At 42.5% G+C, this 17587-nt stretch overlaps 1 protein-coding gene across 1 annotated transcript in view; it reads right to left on the reverse strand.

The window, feature by feature from the left end:
• The window catches only part of LOC121876354, a 103679-nt gene that overhangs the window by 25003 nt on the left and 61089 nt on the right, over nt 1–17587 (reverse strand). Inside the window, 4 exon segments of the mRNA XM_042381424.1 lie at nt 6092–6282; nt 7064–7202; nt 9712–9838; nt 13177–13384. Of these exon segments, the coding sequence (XP_042237358.1) occupies nt 6092–6282; nt 7064–7202; nt 9712–9838; nt 13177–13384 (665 nt within the window).

Below are 17587 nucleotides of genomic sequence, written 5' to 3' on the forward strand. Positions count from 1 at the left end.
ATTCAAGCACATTGCGTATTGGTTCCCGGTACAGAAGAACCGAGAAGCATTGGCGCAAAAAAAGTGGATACAATCTAACAGCACGGCTATCTTGGCGTTAATAGAGATGAAGTACAGTGCTGGACTCAACCTTGCACTTTCAGTCGAGGATCAGTAAATGAAGGGCCATATGTATGGTCAAATATTAATTTTACATTTAGTTTTGTTTACATCTGCTGTGAGAGTGTTGTTGTTCTGGGAGTGTTATACTTGGCTGTGAGAGTGTTGTTGTTCTTGGGGAGGCGGTATTTGGCTGTGAGAGTGTTGTTGTTTGGGGAGTGTTATATTTGGCTGTGAGAGGTTAGTTGCTCGGGAGTGTTATACATGGGTGTGTGAGAGCAAGTTGCTGTTCTGGGAGGTTATACTTGGCTGTGAGAGTGTTGTTGTTCTGGGGAGTGTTATACTTGGCTGTGAGGGAGTGTTGTCTGGGAGTGTTATACTTGAGAGTGTTGTTTTGGGAGTGTTATACTTGGCTGTGAGAGGTTGTTCTGGGGAGTATACGTAACAGAGAGTGCGTGTTATTCTGTATACATACTCTGGCTTATATGTTGTTGTTCAGAGCAAGATACTGGCTGTGAGAGCAGCACAGCCTTGGGAGGGCATAACAAGCATTTGATGGGAGAGCAAGGTTTGGGAGTACATACTGGCTGTGGAGAGTGTTATTGTTCTGGGAGTGTTACAGAGGGGTTATTGTTCTGGGAGTGTTATACTGGCTGTGAGTGTTGTTGTTCTGGGGAGTGTTATACTGGCTGTGAGAGTGTTGCTGTTCTGGGAGTGTTATACTGGCTGTGAGAGTGTTGCTGTTCTGGGGCGTTATACTTGACAGAGAGTGTTGCTGTTCTGGGGAGGCATGCATGTGAGAGTGTTGTTGTTCTGGGAGTAAGAATGGCTGTGAGAGTGTTGCTGTTCTGGGAGTGTTATACTTGGCTGTGAGAGTGTTATGTTCTGGGAGTGTTATACTTGGTCAGAGAGTGTTGAAATGGGAGCAAGTTATACTTGGCTGTGAGAGTGTTGTTGTTCTGGAGCAAGATGTATCATGGAGAGTGTTGTTGTCTGGGGAGTGTTACATGGTAGAGCTATGTTCTGGGAGTGTTATACTAGCCGTGAGAGCAAGGTTGTTCTGGGATGTTATATTTGTTGCAGAGTGTTAAGTTGCCTGGGGAGGAGGAGACTTGGCTGTGAGAGGTTATGGTTCTGGGGAGGTTATACTGGCTGTGAGAGTGTTGTTTATTTGGGAGTGTTACAGAGAGTGTTGTTGTTCTGGTGCTATACTGGCTGTGAGATGTTGCTGTTCTGGGAGGAAATTAATGTGAGAGTGTTGTTGTTCTGGGAGTGTTATACTTGGCTGTGAGAGTGTTGTTGTTGGGAGTGTTATACTTGGCTGTGAGAGTAAGTGTGTTCTGGGAGGAAGACACTTGGCTGTGAGAGTGTTGTTGTTCTGGGAGTGTTATACTTGGCCGTGGAGTGTTGTTGTTCTGGAGACATGTAGAGTGTTATGTCTGGGGAGGTTATACTTGACAGAGAGGTTGTTGTTCTGGGGAGTGTTAAGGCTAAGAGGAGGCTAAGGTTCTGGGAGGTTATACATGGCTGTGAGAGGTTGTTGTTCTGGGAGTGTTATATGCATGTGAGAGTGTTGTTGTTCTGGGGAGTGTTATACGTGTGAGATAAGAAGTTGTTCTGGGGAGGTTAGCACATGGCTGTTGTCTCTGGGGAGTGTTACATGTAATGGAGAGTATGCTGTTGTCTGGGGAGGTTATACGGCTGTGAGAGTGTTGGTTGTTCTCAGGGGGAGCAAGCATATGTGGCTGTGAGAGTGCGTTGTTGTTCTGGGGAGGTTATACTCTGGCTGTGAGGAGTGTTGTTCTGGGGAGGTTATGGCTATTATTGTGAGAGTATGTTGTTCTTGGGAGCATGATGCACTTTTTAAATGAGAGTGTTGTTGTTCTGGGGAGTGTTATAATTTTGGCTGTGAGAGTGTTGCTGTTCTGGGAGTGTTATACGGTTGTGAGAGTGTTGGTTATTCTTGGGAGTGTTATACGTGGCTGCAGGAGTGATGCTGCCTGGGAGTGTTATACTTGGCTGTGAGAGTGTTGTTGTTCTGGGGAGTGTTATACTGGCTGTGAGAGTGTTGTTGTTGTGGGAGTAAGCAGTACATGGCTGTGAGAGTGTTGCCAATTTGGGGAGGCGTTATACTTACTGTGAGAGTGTCAAGGTTCTGGGAGGTTATAATGGCTGTGAGTGTTGCTGTTCTGGGGAGGTTATACTTCACGAGAGTGTTGTTGTCTGGGGAGTGCCACATCAATGTGAGAGTGTTGCTGTTCTGGGGAGGTTATAATCTGGCTGTGAGAGTGTTGCTTGTTCTGGGGAGTGTTATACATGGCTGTGAGAGTGTTGCTGTTCTGGGAGGCATTTGGTCAGGAGGAGTTGCTGTTCTGGGGAGGTTATACTTACTGTGAGAGTGTTGGGCTGTTCTGGGAGTGTTATACATGGGAGTGTTATGAAGTTCTGGGGAGTGTTATACTTGGCTGTGAGAGTGTTGCTGTTCTGGGAGTGTTATACTTGGCTGTGAGAGTGTTGTTGTTCTGGGAGGTTATACATGGCTGTGAGAGTGTTGCTGTTCTGGGAGTGTTATACTTGGCTGTGAGGAGTGTTGGTTGTTCTGGGAGCATATACTTGGGTCAGAGAGGTTGTTCTGGGAGTGTTATACTTGGCTGTGAGAGTGTTGTTGTTCTGGGAGTGTTATACTTGGCTGTGAGAGTGTTGCTGTTCTGGGAGTGTTATACTTGGCTGTGAGAGTGTTGTTGTTCTGGGAGTGTTATACTTGGCTGTGAGAGTGTTGCTGTTCTGGGAGTGTTATACTTGGCTGTGAGAGTGTTGCTGTTCTGGGAGTGTTATACTTGGCTGTGAGAGTGTTGCTGTTCTGGGAGTGTTATACTTGGCTGTGAGAGTGTTGTTGTTCTGGGAGTGTTATACTTGGCTGTGAGAGTGTTGTTGTTCTGGGAGTGTTATACTTGGCTGTGAGAGTGTTGTTGTTCTGGGAGTGTTATACTTGGCTGTGAGAGTGTTGCTGTTCTGGGAGTGTTATACTTGGCTGTGAGAGTGTTGTTTCTGGGAGTGTTATACTTGGAGTGTTGTTGTTCTGGGAGTGTTATACTTGGCTGTGAGAGTGTTGCTGTTCTGGGAGTGTTATACGTGGCTGTGAGAGTGTTGTTGTTCTGGGAGGTTCACACAATTCAAAAGTATCTTGAATCAATTTTTGTGAGACAATATTGATGCAATGGATGAAGAATTCTGACAACACTACCGAGACAACAGGAGTCACAGTGTTCATTGTGGAATACATCGACCCTCCGTGAAGATACTGTTTGGTGTGTGTGTGTGTGTGTGTGTGTGTGTGTGTGTGTGTGTGTGTGTGTGTGTGTGTGTGTGTGTGCGTGTGTGTGTGTGTGTGTGTGTGTGTGTGTGTGTGTGTGTGTGTGCGTGTGTGTGTGTGCTTAAGGCAGAAGTTTCTGGAATATAAACTAAAATGATACAATTCTCTGTTACATGGCCATTTTTTTTATTGTTAACCAAAAGTCCTGCATCTCGTGTTCGAAACTAAACTCGCATAAGGTGTTGCCAAAGTGCACAAAACTGGCAGTTCTATTCAAGCCATTATGTCTTCATCTGAAATGTTTAATTACCTCATGGCATTTGTATTACCAATTACAATCATTAGTGATGCTCAGTTTTGATGTTCGTATCATCATTTACAAAACTCGATTTCAAATAAATTACCAATATTAATACTGACTAAGTAATAAGAGTGATGGAGCGGTATTAACAGAAGACCTGTTATACACAACAACAGTTTGAGTGAGATGGTCAAGATGCAACTCGGGGCCACCACCTGGGCCGGATTCAGGAGTGGGCAAAGTGGGCAGCTGCCCAGGGGCCTCCACAATCTGGGGGCCTCCACATATTACAATATGTTCTAATTTCCTCAATATAACTGTATATGGCTTCAAAATTCTCCAAAGAAGTGTTCAAATTTCAAAATTTTCCCGGGGGGCTTACAGTGCCCCCGGAACTCCCAGATGTTTAGGCTCGCTTCACTCGCCAACCCACCCTCTTGGGTAGTTATAATGAGGGGGGGCCTGCACAAAGAGGCTGCCCATGGGCCTCCACAGGTCTAAATCCGGCACTGGCCACCACTCTGACCTCACACTTGCTCTCCTGTCTACAACTATGCTTTTTACGTAACGATGTTTAATTACTATAATTAAACACACGTCGTGTTCCCTGCTACTATACGGTAACACACGTCGTGTTCCCTGCTACTATACGGTAACACACGTCGTGTTCCCTGCTACTATACGGTAACACACGTCGTGTTCCCTGCTACTATACGGTAACACACGTCGTGTTCCCTGCTACTATACGGTAACACACGTCGTGTTCCCTGCTACTATATGGTAACACACGTCGTGTTCCCTGCTACTATACGGTAACACACGTCGTGTTCCCTGCTACTATATGGTAACACACGCCGTGTTCCCTGCTACTATACGGTCCGAAAGTATTATTTAGTTTGTCTCAGTCGTTTCATCAACCGGAGCGTTAAGGACCAGCGCGGCCGCTCTGCACCGCCCACCATTACACGTTTCTGGGATGGCGGAACACACCAACAAAATGTTGACAAGTCTAGTTTGATGCATTAGGCTAAATACTACAAAAACTATGGAACGTTCAACAGAAAATAGGATTGAAGAACATTGAAGACATAGATAACATACAGTAGTACAACACGTATAAGCTTTGTGAAGAATGAGACTGTAGATTTGAGGTAATTATAAGGATCAACATTCCATATATAGGATCAGATCGTTTTATGAAGGATGCTAAGTTTATTTTTGTGCAGGATACTACATAAGGAGTCAACGAATATTTATAGCGAGCAAAATATCATAGAATTTATATATACATATTGTCCAAGTACATCAAAGAAGATACTTAATGTAAACAAAGGCCTAAAATCACTGTGTAATTACAAAACTCCCAAAATCGTATATAAGCACAACAACTGTCACTAATATTCAGATAACAAAATGAACTACGGCAGATGTAAAGGTTTGAAACTGTTCTTTGGTTAATATAAACAAATAAGTGAAGCTCTTTACACATACACCACCTTAAACTTCCTTAAAACCAAGAATATGACCTAAAATGGTGGCCTTTTAACATAGAAATACACAATAATAACAGGTACACTTGTGAAGAATTTCTACCAACATTTCTTACTTTTAACTTGTGGGAATATTATGTTAATTTTTACTCTAATATTCACCTAATTTCCACTCTGCTTCCTATTGTTACTTTTGGCTATATTCTGCTTACTATTGCTATTTTTGGCTATATTCTGCTTACTATTGCTACTTTTGGCTATATTCTGCTCCCTATTGTTACTTTTGGCTATATTCTGCTTCCTATTGCTACTGTTGGCTATATTCTGCCCCCTATTGTTACTTTTGGCTATATTCGGCTCCCTTTTGTTACTTTTGACTATATTATGTTTACTATTGCTACTTTTCTCTATTCTACCTTTTTGGTCATTTATCTACGTTGGTTTTCAGTCTTCTTTTCTGTGACTTTCTTATGTTGTTTATTGCAGTTTAATGTTATCATCTTCTATTTAATATTTCCTTTTCTAATTGTTGCTTTTGTCTTTTACCTCTTCTTTTTTGCATTGTCATATATATTTCTTCGTATTGTGCTATGTTCCTATTCTATTTATCTATCGTGTTGTGTCCTATACCTCCCCTTACATTACATTAAGTTCTCCCTCTATCATCCGCCTCTCACTTCTCTTCTCCTTTCTCCTTCCCCTTTATCACGTTATGTCCATCCTTTCTCTCACTCTATCTCTGTCTCTGTGTGTGTATCTGTCCATTTTTCTCACTTTATCTCTTTCTCTGTCTGTCTGTATCTTACTCTGCGTTTGTCTCTATTTCTGTCCTTATTTCTGTCCCTATCTCTCTCTCTCTTTCTCTCTCTCTCACACACACACACTGACCTATTGCGAAATGGAGAGTTGAGGTTGCGGGGTAGGAGAAGTTCGGCAGTGTGGTCCGTCACATCTGAGTTGGTGACGGTGGAGGGCGGTTCTCGGCGGCTCCAGTACACCCGGCTGGACTTGAAGCTTCGACACTCATAGCTTCGGGAGTTCATCTGAGTGTTGAGAGTAGTAGAGCGCCACGTCTGAGTCTGAGAGGTAGACAAAAGGATGTTAGAGCTTGTGGTGGGAGAATCATGTCAGTATGTACTACATCCACCAAATATATAGTACTGTCAGTTCTTTCTATCGTCTATGAACACTGAGTCTCATGAATCTGTGAACCCGAGACATTACACATTGTTGGGTCCATAGATGGTGTACTGTGTCATGTCTCGGATTCACAGGTTCACGTAAAAATAAAAGAAAAAAGAATGGGAGATATCAAATACAATGATAATCAGAATGCAGTGGAGTAAACAAAATGGTATCAGGTTAGTTTGTGGTAAAGGTAAACCAAATTTAATTGGCAAGATAGGGAGCTGAACGGAGGAATTAAAACCAGAAAACGGGGATACAAATCGTATCATGTTAGGGGAGACTAAACTAAATGACACAACAGATTAACTCGTATCATAGAAAGGTCAAATACGATTATATTTCTTCACTTAGGATCCAAAGTACTGTAGGATGTGGAAGCTAGTCTATTGGTATTTATTCAGTTTATGTCTTTAACTTGGTGGTAACAAATGATTGCACTGTAAGCGTAATGAATCCTTTTAGTTACCCCTCAATTGGACACATTAACGTTTTCTTCTTCCCTCCTCTTCCCTTAACACGAACATATGGACACACAAACACCCTTGATCAACCTCGCTACAAGCATAAATACCCACATTTATCTCTCTCTCTCTCTCTCTCTCTCTCTCTCTCTCTCTCTCTCTCTCTCACACACACACACACACACACACACACACACACAGGGGGACTTACCATCGGTTGCTTCTTCTTGCAAAAGTTGAAGATGCCGTAGACGATGGGGTTGACGCAGGAGTTGAAGCAGGCGAAGATGAAGAGGCCCTTCTTGACTTTCTCGTCCAGTAGTGCTGCCGCTGACCTGTCGAAGCAAAACCTGCCGCGGGGATACAAGGTTACGGTCACCAGCAGTTAAGTTAGGTTAGGGACAGATTAGACCAAGTTTGTTTAGATTAAATTAGGTCAGTCTAGGGACAAAGTAGACTGATTTAGGTTAAATTAGGTTAGGTTGAGGGCAGATTAAACTAAGTTAGATTAAGTTACGATTGGTTAACCAAATTCAGGTTAGGTTAGGTTAGGTAAGGTAAGGTTAGGTAAGGTAGGGTTGGGTTGGGTTGGGTTGGGTTGGGTTAGGATGGGTTGGTAGGGTTGGGTTGGGTTAGGTTGGGTTGGGTTGGGTTGGGTTGCTGGGCTGGGTTGGATTGGGTTTGGGTTGTTGGGTTAGGTTGGGTTGGGTTGGGTTGAGTTGGGTTAGGCTGGGTTGGGTTGGGTTGGGTTAGAAAGAAGTGATTACAAAAGTCAGATTAGTTGTTCGAAATTCATTGTACAGTAATTCAGGCAATCTTGTGTCGAGGATGATGACATAACACAGAGAGCGATCATTGACATCTAAGAGCTCAGTGACATCATCCTCCACCATCTCTGACCTCCTCACCTGTACACGACACTTGGAGACCTCAGCTCTATGACACTGAGTCCAATTCTACCATATCAGCAGACTCTTCCACTAGTAGATATATTCCATTTAATAAACTGACTTTCTCAAAAAGATCGACAGGCCTATTATATCATATACACAAACCTATAAAATCGTATCAACAAACTTATTCTATCAGGAAACCAACTTCATCGACTCAGCAGACCTATTCCACCGAATCATGGAGAAATTGTATATATGTTGAAAGGATTCACCTGGACCTTGATCCTGACAAGAGCACATGAGGTCCCGTGTATACAGTGGGGTGAAGATCCTCGTGGTCTTTATATTATCCCGCCAGAAGAATGTATTGTACAGGGGACGGCAGGAGAGTGTGGCTCACGAGACACAAAAGAGACGACAGGTGGGTCTCATACTTAATGCGATTTATCATGTGTGCGTGACAGAAAAAGAGAAATATAAGACAAGGAGGAGGAGGAGGAGGGAGATTTAAGGTAAAGAGGAGTAGGAAGATTAAAGGAAGAGCTAGGAGAGAAATATTTAAGAAGAGGGAGAGGTGTATACGGAATTGAGAATGAGGGAAATGAAATGATAGAGGAGGAAGGAGATTTAAGAGAAGGAATAGGAGGGGGAAGATTTTAAGACTAAAGAGGAGGATGGAGATTAAAGGAAAAGGGAATAGGGAAATATAAAATAACGAGAAGGTGGGTAATATGAAAGGAGGACCAGGGAGATATAAAGGAAGGGGAGAAGGTAATTCACTATCCAATTATGTCGGGGCCTGAGCAAGTAAGTTTATTGTGCACCCCATACTCATCCTGTGAGGGGTAAAGCGCCAAAAGGGACTAGGGAGCAGAGATCACAAAGGGCTGTTGTCAGTCCCCAGTGGCCAGGTTATTGTGGATGATATGTTGTCGAGTGAATACAGTAAAAGACTTAATCACGATGATTCAACCCTTTGATGAGGATGATGATTTAACCCTTGAGGACGATGGTTTAACCCTTTCAGGATGGTGATTTAACCCTTTTACAACTATGATTAACCCTTTGACGATGGTGATTTAACCCCTTTAAAGATAATTATTTCACCAGTCAGGGACTCAAAGGGTTAAGGTCTCAGTAATCATAAGATCGGCAATACAGTGATGTGGTATTTCACAGTAGATATGTTTGGATATGTTCCTGAGAAGTGTGTGGCTACATTTCTACTCACAATCTTTATAGCTAGTCTGAGAGATACATTGCTAGAGGTACAGTCACTTAAAAAACTATCTGTACTTGGGGTGATCGATCAATTTCAGAATGAACACTGCAACTCCTGTATATCTCTGTAGAGTTGCCAAAATCCTTCGTCCGATGTGTCATATTTTTCAACACAATTTTGCATAGATAGTTTTTTTGAGTGACTGTATTTATATCCTGTTGTCTTAATAGTGTAAATATTCGTCTTGGTCTATTAATGACGTTTTTGTATTGTTCTATTTACTATTTTGCTTTGAATTTACCTGCTAGTTTTTTCTTATTATAGTTTTCAAAGTTTTTGATTTGTTAATCCAAAATAAGATTCAGAATTATTTTAATATACTTGAGTCTCGCTAAGATATCAGCTATCAGGCTCTCAGGCAGCCACTCGATCTTATTCCGTCACCGTTAGTCGTGTTGTGAGTAAGTATTGTGAGGTGGTGAATCTCTCTATGATAGTGACTGATGATCACTTGAAGAGTAGGCACCTTAGAATTTCACCTGATGATTAAACACCATCTAATGCTAACCTAACCTAGTGTAACCTAACCTAACCTCACCAGTAGACTCACCAGATTCACCAGTAGACTCGCTAGATTCACCAATAGATTCACCAGTAGGCTCACCAGATTCACCAGTAGACTCGCTAGATTAACCAATAGATTCACCAGTAGGCTCACCAGAGACTCGCCAGATAGAGACTTACCAGAGGCTAATGACAACATAGGGAGTCCAGCAGATGAAGAACGCCAGCACGATGCTCACTGTCATTTTGATGGTTCTCGCCCGAGCTCGTCCGAGGTAACCCAGGCTGGACCGTCGGATGGTTGAGTCTGAGGTAGGAAAGACGGGACTTGGTGTGAGAGAGAGAGTATCCCTCCTAGACACGTAAAAGAATAATATCAAGGGATAAAAATAAGTAAACACTTTTACCTAGACCTTACTGCCACTGTATGACAAACGATAACTTTCTTGTTTAGAAAAATAGTGTCTTCAGTTCTATAGGAAGGCTTCTATAGACGTCGGCAACTTTGGCTTAGGTGAGCTGCTGCTGAAGGACACACAAGTTTCAATTGTCTATACTTTCACTTGATGGAGTTTCCAATACCTTATCTGGAGGAGTTTCTCGTTGTTGACTTTGTATTCTGTAGGATCTTGTTCTTGTTATATAATATACTATAAGACTCGCTGTCTGTCTGTCTGTCTATCTGTCTGTTCTGGGCAGCCGAAACGGCACAATCGTTTTTCATCAAACTTGGTGGAAAAATCGCAAAAAAATCGTAGAGTGGAACAAACCTGGTCCCATGTCGATGGTTTCTTTAGGAAGGCATTAACTAACCATTTTATTTACGATGGAAAACGATGCAAGTCTACGGACTTGGCGCTCCCTCATTCGCTGTACGCTAGCCAAGCCAAGCACGAGCGTTCAAACTTTCACTGGGCCTGAAGGTGCCCGTGATCACTTGTACTATATCTATTTTGGTGTCTGTTCCTCTGTGTGTCTGTTTGTCTCTCATCCTTCTCCGTTACGTATTATTTTTGGTTCTGTATCATATTGTATCTGTTTTACATTACAAGTATTTCTTTACAACATTCATATATTGGTGTGAGTTTGTGGGAGTTATATAATATAAAGTATATGTGTATTAAACTATATCTTGTCTTTTGTCTTGTAATAATGTCTCTTTGTACCATTAGTTTGTGTTGTTTGTGTGTGCTTGAGTTGTATGTATATATAGATTTACTTACACTATTAATTCACGTGTGTGTTTGTCATGTACTGTTACGGTCAAAAATTCTCTTGTGGTGAAACTGAGTCGCGGGAATGAATCTCCGAACTGACTTGCCCTGAGTATCGTCTGGTGCAGGAGTTTGTTTATCTCATTTAGGGTCGTCACTGCTTCATTCTGGGAGGGAGTGAGCTCTTGACCCCGACTGTACTTATCTAATATACTTAAGTTCGTTGTTCACGTTCGCTCAGGCCTCTCCATGGTCGCGAGGTTCCACCGACCTTACGACAAATATTCATACTACTACATTGGCACAAGGGTTTATTATCTTCTTCATGCTGGTCCAGTTGCCTCTCAAAGGTCATCATATTGGGATACACGACCAGTTGTTCAGTAAGCTGTACCCCACACCCCCACTATGTATCCCACATCCCCACTATGTACCCCACACACCCACTATGTACCCCACACCCCCACTATGTACCCCACACCCCCACTATGTACCCCACACCCCCACTATGTACCCCACACCCCCACTATGTACCCCACACCCCCACACCCCACTATGTACCCCACACCCCCACTATGTACCCCACACCCATATGTACCCCACACTCCCACTATGTACCCCACACCCCCACTGTACCCCACACCTCCACTATGTACCCCACACCCCCACTATGTCCACACCCCCACTATGTACCCACACCCATATTATAAAATTCCCCACACCCCACTATGTACCCCACACCCACCCCTACACCTCCACTGTACCCCACACCCCACTATACCACACCCCTAACTCCTGTACCCTACAACTCCACTATGTACCCCACACCCCCACTATGTACCCCACACCCCCACTATGTACCCCCACACCCCCACTATGTACCTCACACCCCTAATAATGCAGTGTTCTGTCTTCTCCTGCTGCGTGGTTGTGTAGTTTTAACAGCGTGACTTCTGGTGGTGCTGCCGCTTTGTTTTCAGTACATTATTAAGCGTCTTTCTTCTTGGTATATTGCTTTCGTTACTTCATAAGTCTCGACCTCGTCCCCTTAGTACTCTGCGTTGCTCCTCAGACTGGGTTATCGACCTTTCAGATGGTTTTCATGTGAAGTTCTTAATTAAGTTCAAGTTCAGTTTCCTTGCCAGTCTCTGCAAACTTTCAATAGCCTTTCAACTTACAGGGGAGCCATAGTGAATTTACGTACCAAAGGTGTTTCGTAAAGCTAATTGAGCAAAAGATGGCGGTCTGATCATTCCACCATCTGGTTACCCTTGTTGGCTTTACCTTATGATCCTATGAGGTGTTTATATGGTCTAATCAAGTGGTTATTTAGACGTGATATATCTCACCTGTCCTCAACAAACCTGACAACTGTACTTAGATAAGGCACTATACTGTACACTCCTCTATGATTCATTCTCACATTTGTGGTTATTCCGTTGTTCTAAAGTTTATATATGTACCCGGTTTCATTTTAAGTTTCATAAATCTTCAGACTTTTTTTTAATTGATTTTAACTTGTATTTATTTATTTATTTATTTATTTATTTATTTATTTATTTACTATACTAGATTCTCTTCCCTAATTCTCCCCCTTGTTGGCTGTCTGATCCTGAAAGTAAAATGATGACGTGGGCTTTTGTCACTGATTGTCCTGGGCGGAATCTTGTTTGAGCTGCCTGTATCTGGCTCCTGAGTGTAGGCTGGCAGGTTTGTTAGTATGGTCTGAGTGTAGACTAGCTGGTGTGATAGGCGAGTCTGAATGCAATAGTTATAAGGCTCTGTGTACAATCTGAGTGTGGCGTGAATGTTATCTGAATGGTATGGGAATAATCTGAGTGAAAGTTGAACCTGGTCTCTAATAGCTAAACGTATTGTGAATAATATCTGTCGAAGGTGTGAGTGTCATGGTCAGTTGGTCATGGTCTCTAAAAGTGAAAGTGAGTCTAGTCCGGTCACTAAAAGCTCACAGTCGTAGGAAAATGGTCCCTAAAGTGAAGGTAGAAGGTGGAATACAAAAGACCTGTAAAAACACACGGTCTGGTGGTGGCCTGAGCAGGATTCATTATTTCTCTCACAACTTTTCATTTCTTACCCGACTTTTCTTTTTGCTACGTATTTTTATTTTCTTATCATGTCTACTTCATAACACACACACACACACACACACACACACACACACACACACACACACACACACACATACACACACACAAACTTACGTTAGAAATACATTACCTCACGCTCCTCCTCTCACTTTTTCTCTCAGGTCAGTGCAGTATATTTCCATTTCTGAAATCCTGGAAGTTCATAACAATATTAAGTGTAAGATATACAGATATCCATAACCGTATCAAGAAGGATGCCGACGTTCGTACCCACTCCAAGCATTAGAGAGAGAGAGAGAGAGAGAGAGAGAGAGAGCACTCACCATCGGAGGACATTCTACTTTTCTGGAAGATGGTGACGACGATGGCACCGTAGAAGATGATGATGATGGAGAGGGGCGCCACGTAGAGCATCACCAGGCAGAAGATGTTGTAGACCATCTCATGGTGGACCGAGGGGAAGAAGTTGAAGGTAACGCACTGCACGTAGAAGGTGAAGGTGGGATGGTTCTCCACGTGGAAGATGATCACCTGAAGGGAGAGTGACAGTGAGCTATGTACAAGTCTCGCTGATTATACTGAGCAATGTTACTCGTCTTTACGGTTTTGTGTGAGACAATATGGCACAACGGACGTAGGATTTTGACAACCCTACCGAGACAACAGGAGTCACAGTGTTCATTGTGGAATTCATCGATCCCCCCCCTTGAGGATAATATTTGTTTGTGATTGTCATGAGTTTGGGGGAAATTATCATGCTACTAAAACATTGAAGTCTCAGGCGATATAGTGATCAGTTTTTGTTGTTGTAACTGTGGGAATTAGTGAATGTAAACAACAAAAACAACAACCATTTAAATCATCATTATGTTACAACTATCCCGATAACGCATAATATATACATCATTACCCTATATCCACAGTATAACATACATCTGAGAGAGAGAGAGAGAGAGAGAGAGAGAGAGAGAGAGTCAGAATCTGTCTCTGGAGGTCCACCTTAGTGAGAATGTAGTATAGCTCATGGTCGAGCGGTTTGTTTAAGAAGGATTTAACTTTGACTTAATTCTTTCTTCCTTCATACAACAGCATCAAGGAAATTTTATGGATCACAATGTTCTTATGATAAAATATTCGTAGCTTCAACTCATACTGACGTGCCATGAAAACAACACACACAAAACAGTAAGAGGCTCGTGTACCAAAACTCTTCCATCCGCGAAACATGAAAATCCTCTCAGGTTAAAAGTCGTATATTTTTATCGTTAGACGAAGAGGAGGAGGAGAGAGCAGTGATGGGGGACGATGATGATGACGTCAATAGACTTTAAATATAACTTAATGTCAGTCATTAGACAGAACATATACTCACCTGTCAATTAATTATTGATAATTAATTACGTGTGTACAGACGTCACTATTAATACCTTTCATACGTGTGTGAAGATAAACGGCAATAATCACTAATTAAGCCTTGAAAGGAAACCTGAATTGTTGCCAAAAATAGATTCCTTTTTCTTTGTTGTTACAACTTGATGAAAATAAAATTCAGTATGATACAATTTGTTGTTTCATTTAAGACGCTGTTTACCATCATAAGATATTGGTAAGGTAATGTGATGTTATATTTTGATGTTATGGTATGTTAGGTAAGGTGAGGGGAGATAAAGTTAGCTTAGCTTAACTTAGCTTAGCTTAAGCTTTCTAATAAACTTTACATTACTATGTTTTATAATGATCTATTTAATCGTTTATTGTCAGGCAAAATTTTCAAAGGAGAAATACATACAATTTATCGCTATTAGGCAATTATAACTCACATGTGTGTGTGTACGTGCGTGTGTGTGTGTATTACCTTATCACAACCTGTGTACAGATTCACAATTAATGATATATTAGTTTGCAGTATGAAACTCTGATGCTGTATCACCTTGATCACAGAATACACTTAATTAGGCCAATTATTTACATCAAACTAACCTCGCTCATATCTACCACACAGTGATGTTTGGACAATATCTATGTGTGTGAGTGCATGTGTGTGAGTGCATGTGTGTGCGTGTGTATATGCATGTGAGGTGAGGATTACGGACCTACAGCCTCTTCATAAATATTGGATTTATTACCCCAATAAATATCCCGCCTGACGAGACTGCAATATTCGAAAAAGTTCCTGCGTGTATAGTGACCATTTACACACATACTTTCATCCATAAACACACACATGAACGGAGAAACAACACATACACACAGACATACATGAACACTTAACACACATCGTGAGTCTGCCAAACATCGTCATTTTCTCTGGCTATTCCCGCGTCCTGTACTAACACTGGGCCGTCTATGTAGGCCCAAACTCACCAGGAATAATGAGGGAATAAACAAGGCTTCCTCCCCGTCGACAGCAAAGTAAATTAATAAAGATATTGGGACGATGGGTAGAGGGAGGGGGAGGGGAGAGAGAGGAGGAGGGGAGAGTAGGGATTGGGGGAGAAAGGGGGGAGAGGTGGGGTCCTGATTGTGTTCACCCCTTTTTATAACAACTTTGGACTTTGTTAATAATACCTGCTTACTCCTCTCTCTTGTTATTAACACTCTTCACAACACCACCATGCTAAGGCCATACACACTCAGTAATGAATGCCTCAATAGTACACGTACAGGTAAACAGACAGGTTAATTTGACTTGCTGACCTCTGTAATAATTATCGACCAGTAGAGAAAGACATCGGGAGTAACTTTAGAGGCGAGAGTTAACGAGTCTTGTGATCATGACGAGGGACGTTGAAGAGCCTCTACTGTACATGTGGAGTGAATAATAAAGTGAATAAGAAGCTGATTGAGTGAGTGAGTATTTAAGTAAGGAAGTAAGTCATTAAGTCGTAAAGAAGTAGTTAGATAAGCAAGGAAGTAAGATAGTTAAGTAAATATGTTTACAACAGACACACAGACAAAAGTTTCCTACCTCGAAAAAAAAAAAAGAGAGAAAATATCTAGCTGGGAATTTAAGCCCAGAAGAGCTCCAGGTCAGATTCTTTCCCTCGTTTCAGATTTTATGAGATATATATTTTTTTTCGGGTAAATTTGGGTTGACAGAAGCGAGGGAAGATTCGATTTGCTTTGTACCTGATCCAAGACGCAGCCGCCTGAGGGGGTGACGGTCCAGGGTGGAACACCTTGGGCTTTATCATGTAGTTGTACATGGATATCATTATTCTTGTACACTGCGCTTCTTCCCTATCCTATCCTTTCGCCTAGAGTCCCTGCTGTTTGGTAACGACGCGAGCCCTACGGGCAGAGCCTCAAGGGGGGCCCTCAGAGGGCTGCTGAGTCGAGACAGTAAGGGTGGCAACATTTTCTGTTAGGGATTCGACATTGCTTCATAACCTGTCACTGCTAGGTATTAGGGCTTGGCTAGGCCCCCGCCAGGGGATTGTCTGTTCACCCTACCCCCAGACCCGTCTTTACTCGCCCAGCAAGCGGACAGAAGGAGCGGCATCCATGGGGTTTAGCTGAGGTGGACAGATTAGGTAGAATTTTCATTCATTCATTCATGTATGTTACTGACCATGGCCAAAGTGAGAGTGAAGATCTCCGGAACCCCGACCCAGGGGTCTCGGATAGGGCTAAAAAGGCTATTGAGCGACCTAAGGGTGAGAATAAATAGACTTGTGGATCTGAGAGATGGTTACATCATCCTCACAGAAACAGATGAAGATGCTGATAAACTACTTAAGTCTAGTGCCATGGACAAAATGAAAACCAACGGTTACGAGGTCATTGTCCCACGGGAATACGGCGCCAAGCTCACCCTTGTATGTAAGAAGTTAGACAAAGATGTAGTGGAAAATAACGCAGAAGAAATAAGAGATGAAATACAAAAGCAAAACAATGTCAAGGTTGTGGAGGTGTATCCTATGTATGCCCATAATATAATCAAGGTTCGCTTTGCAGACACAACGGATGCAAAAAGAATGAAGGAGAAGGGGCTCTATGCATATGGCACTTCCATCTCATCCCACCAAATAGAATATGAAAAGTATACGCCCATCCAACAATGTATGAAGTGCTATAAATACAATGACCACATGACCAAGAACTGCCCCATGCAAGGGGTCATATGCTCTGAGTGTTCATCTGATCAGCACTTCTACAAAGACTGCCGTAGCACCATAAAAAAAGTGTGTCGTCTGCGAGGGTGACCACAGGACCTTCTCTGCCACCTGCCTGGTCAGGAAACAGGTACTTCAAGAAACAGAGAAGAAACTGACCGAAATAACCAAACAAAAAGAAACCAGGGAAATTTCTAACACCATAGAAAGGACCACTCAGTCGACGATCATGGCTTACAGCCAAACCCTAAAAGACGCTCTAAAAGAAACTCAAGCAGACTCCCAAAAGCTCAACAATGTCAGCGAGACCATGGAAGTCCTGCAATCAGAGATAAGAACCATCAAGGACTCAATAAAACAGGCAGTTACTGAGTCACTGGGCGCCATGAGGGACGCAGTGGCCAAGAGTATCAGGAGCGTCTCCTCTCCACAGCTGGACGAGTCCAAAGCCACCACTATATACTTGTCTTACCTGCATGCCCATCACATGAACATGGTTCATCCAGGTTCATTCTCGAAACACCTCAACGAGACACTAACCAGGAACAACATTGCACCTGTTGAAATAAACGACAAAGTCCCTTCAAAAGAAATCCTTAAGGCAGTAACCCACTCAACG

This window comes from Homarus americanus, unplaced genomic scaffold (genome assembly GCF_018991925.1).
Source record: "Homarus americanus isolate GMGI-L3 unplaced genomic scaffold, GMGI_Hamer_2.0 scaffold34921, whole genome shotgun sequence".
Classification (NCBI taxonomy): Eukaryota; Metazoa; Arthropoda; class Malacostraca; order Decapoda; family Nephropidae; genus Homarus; species Homarus americanus.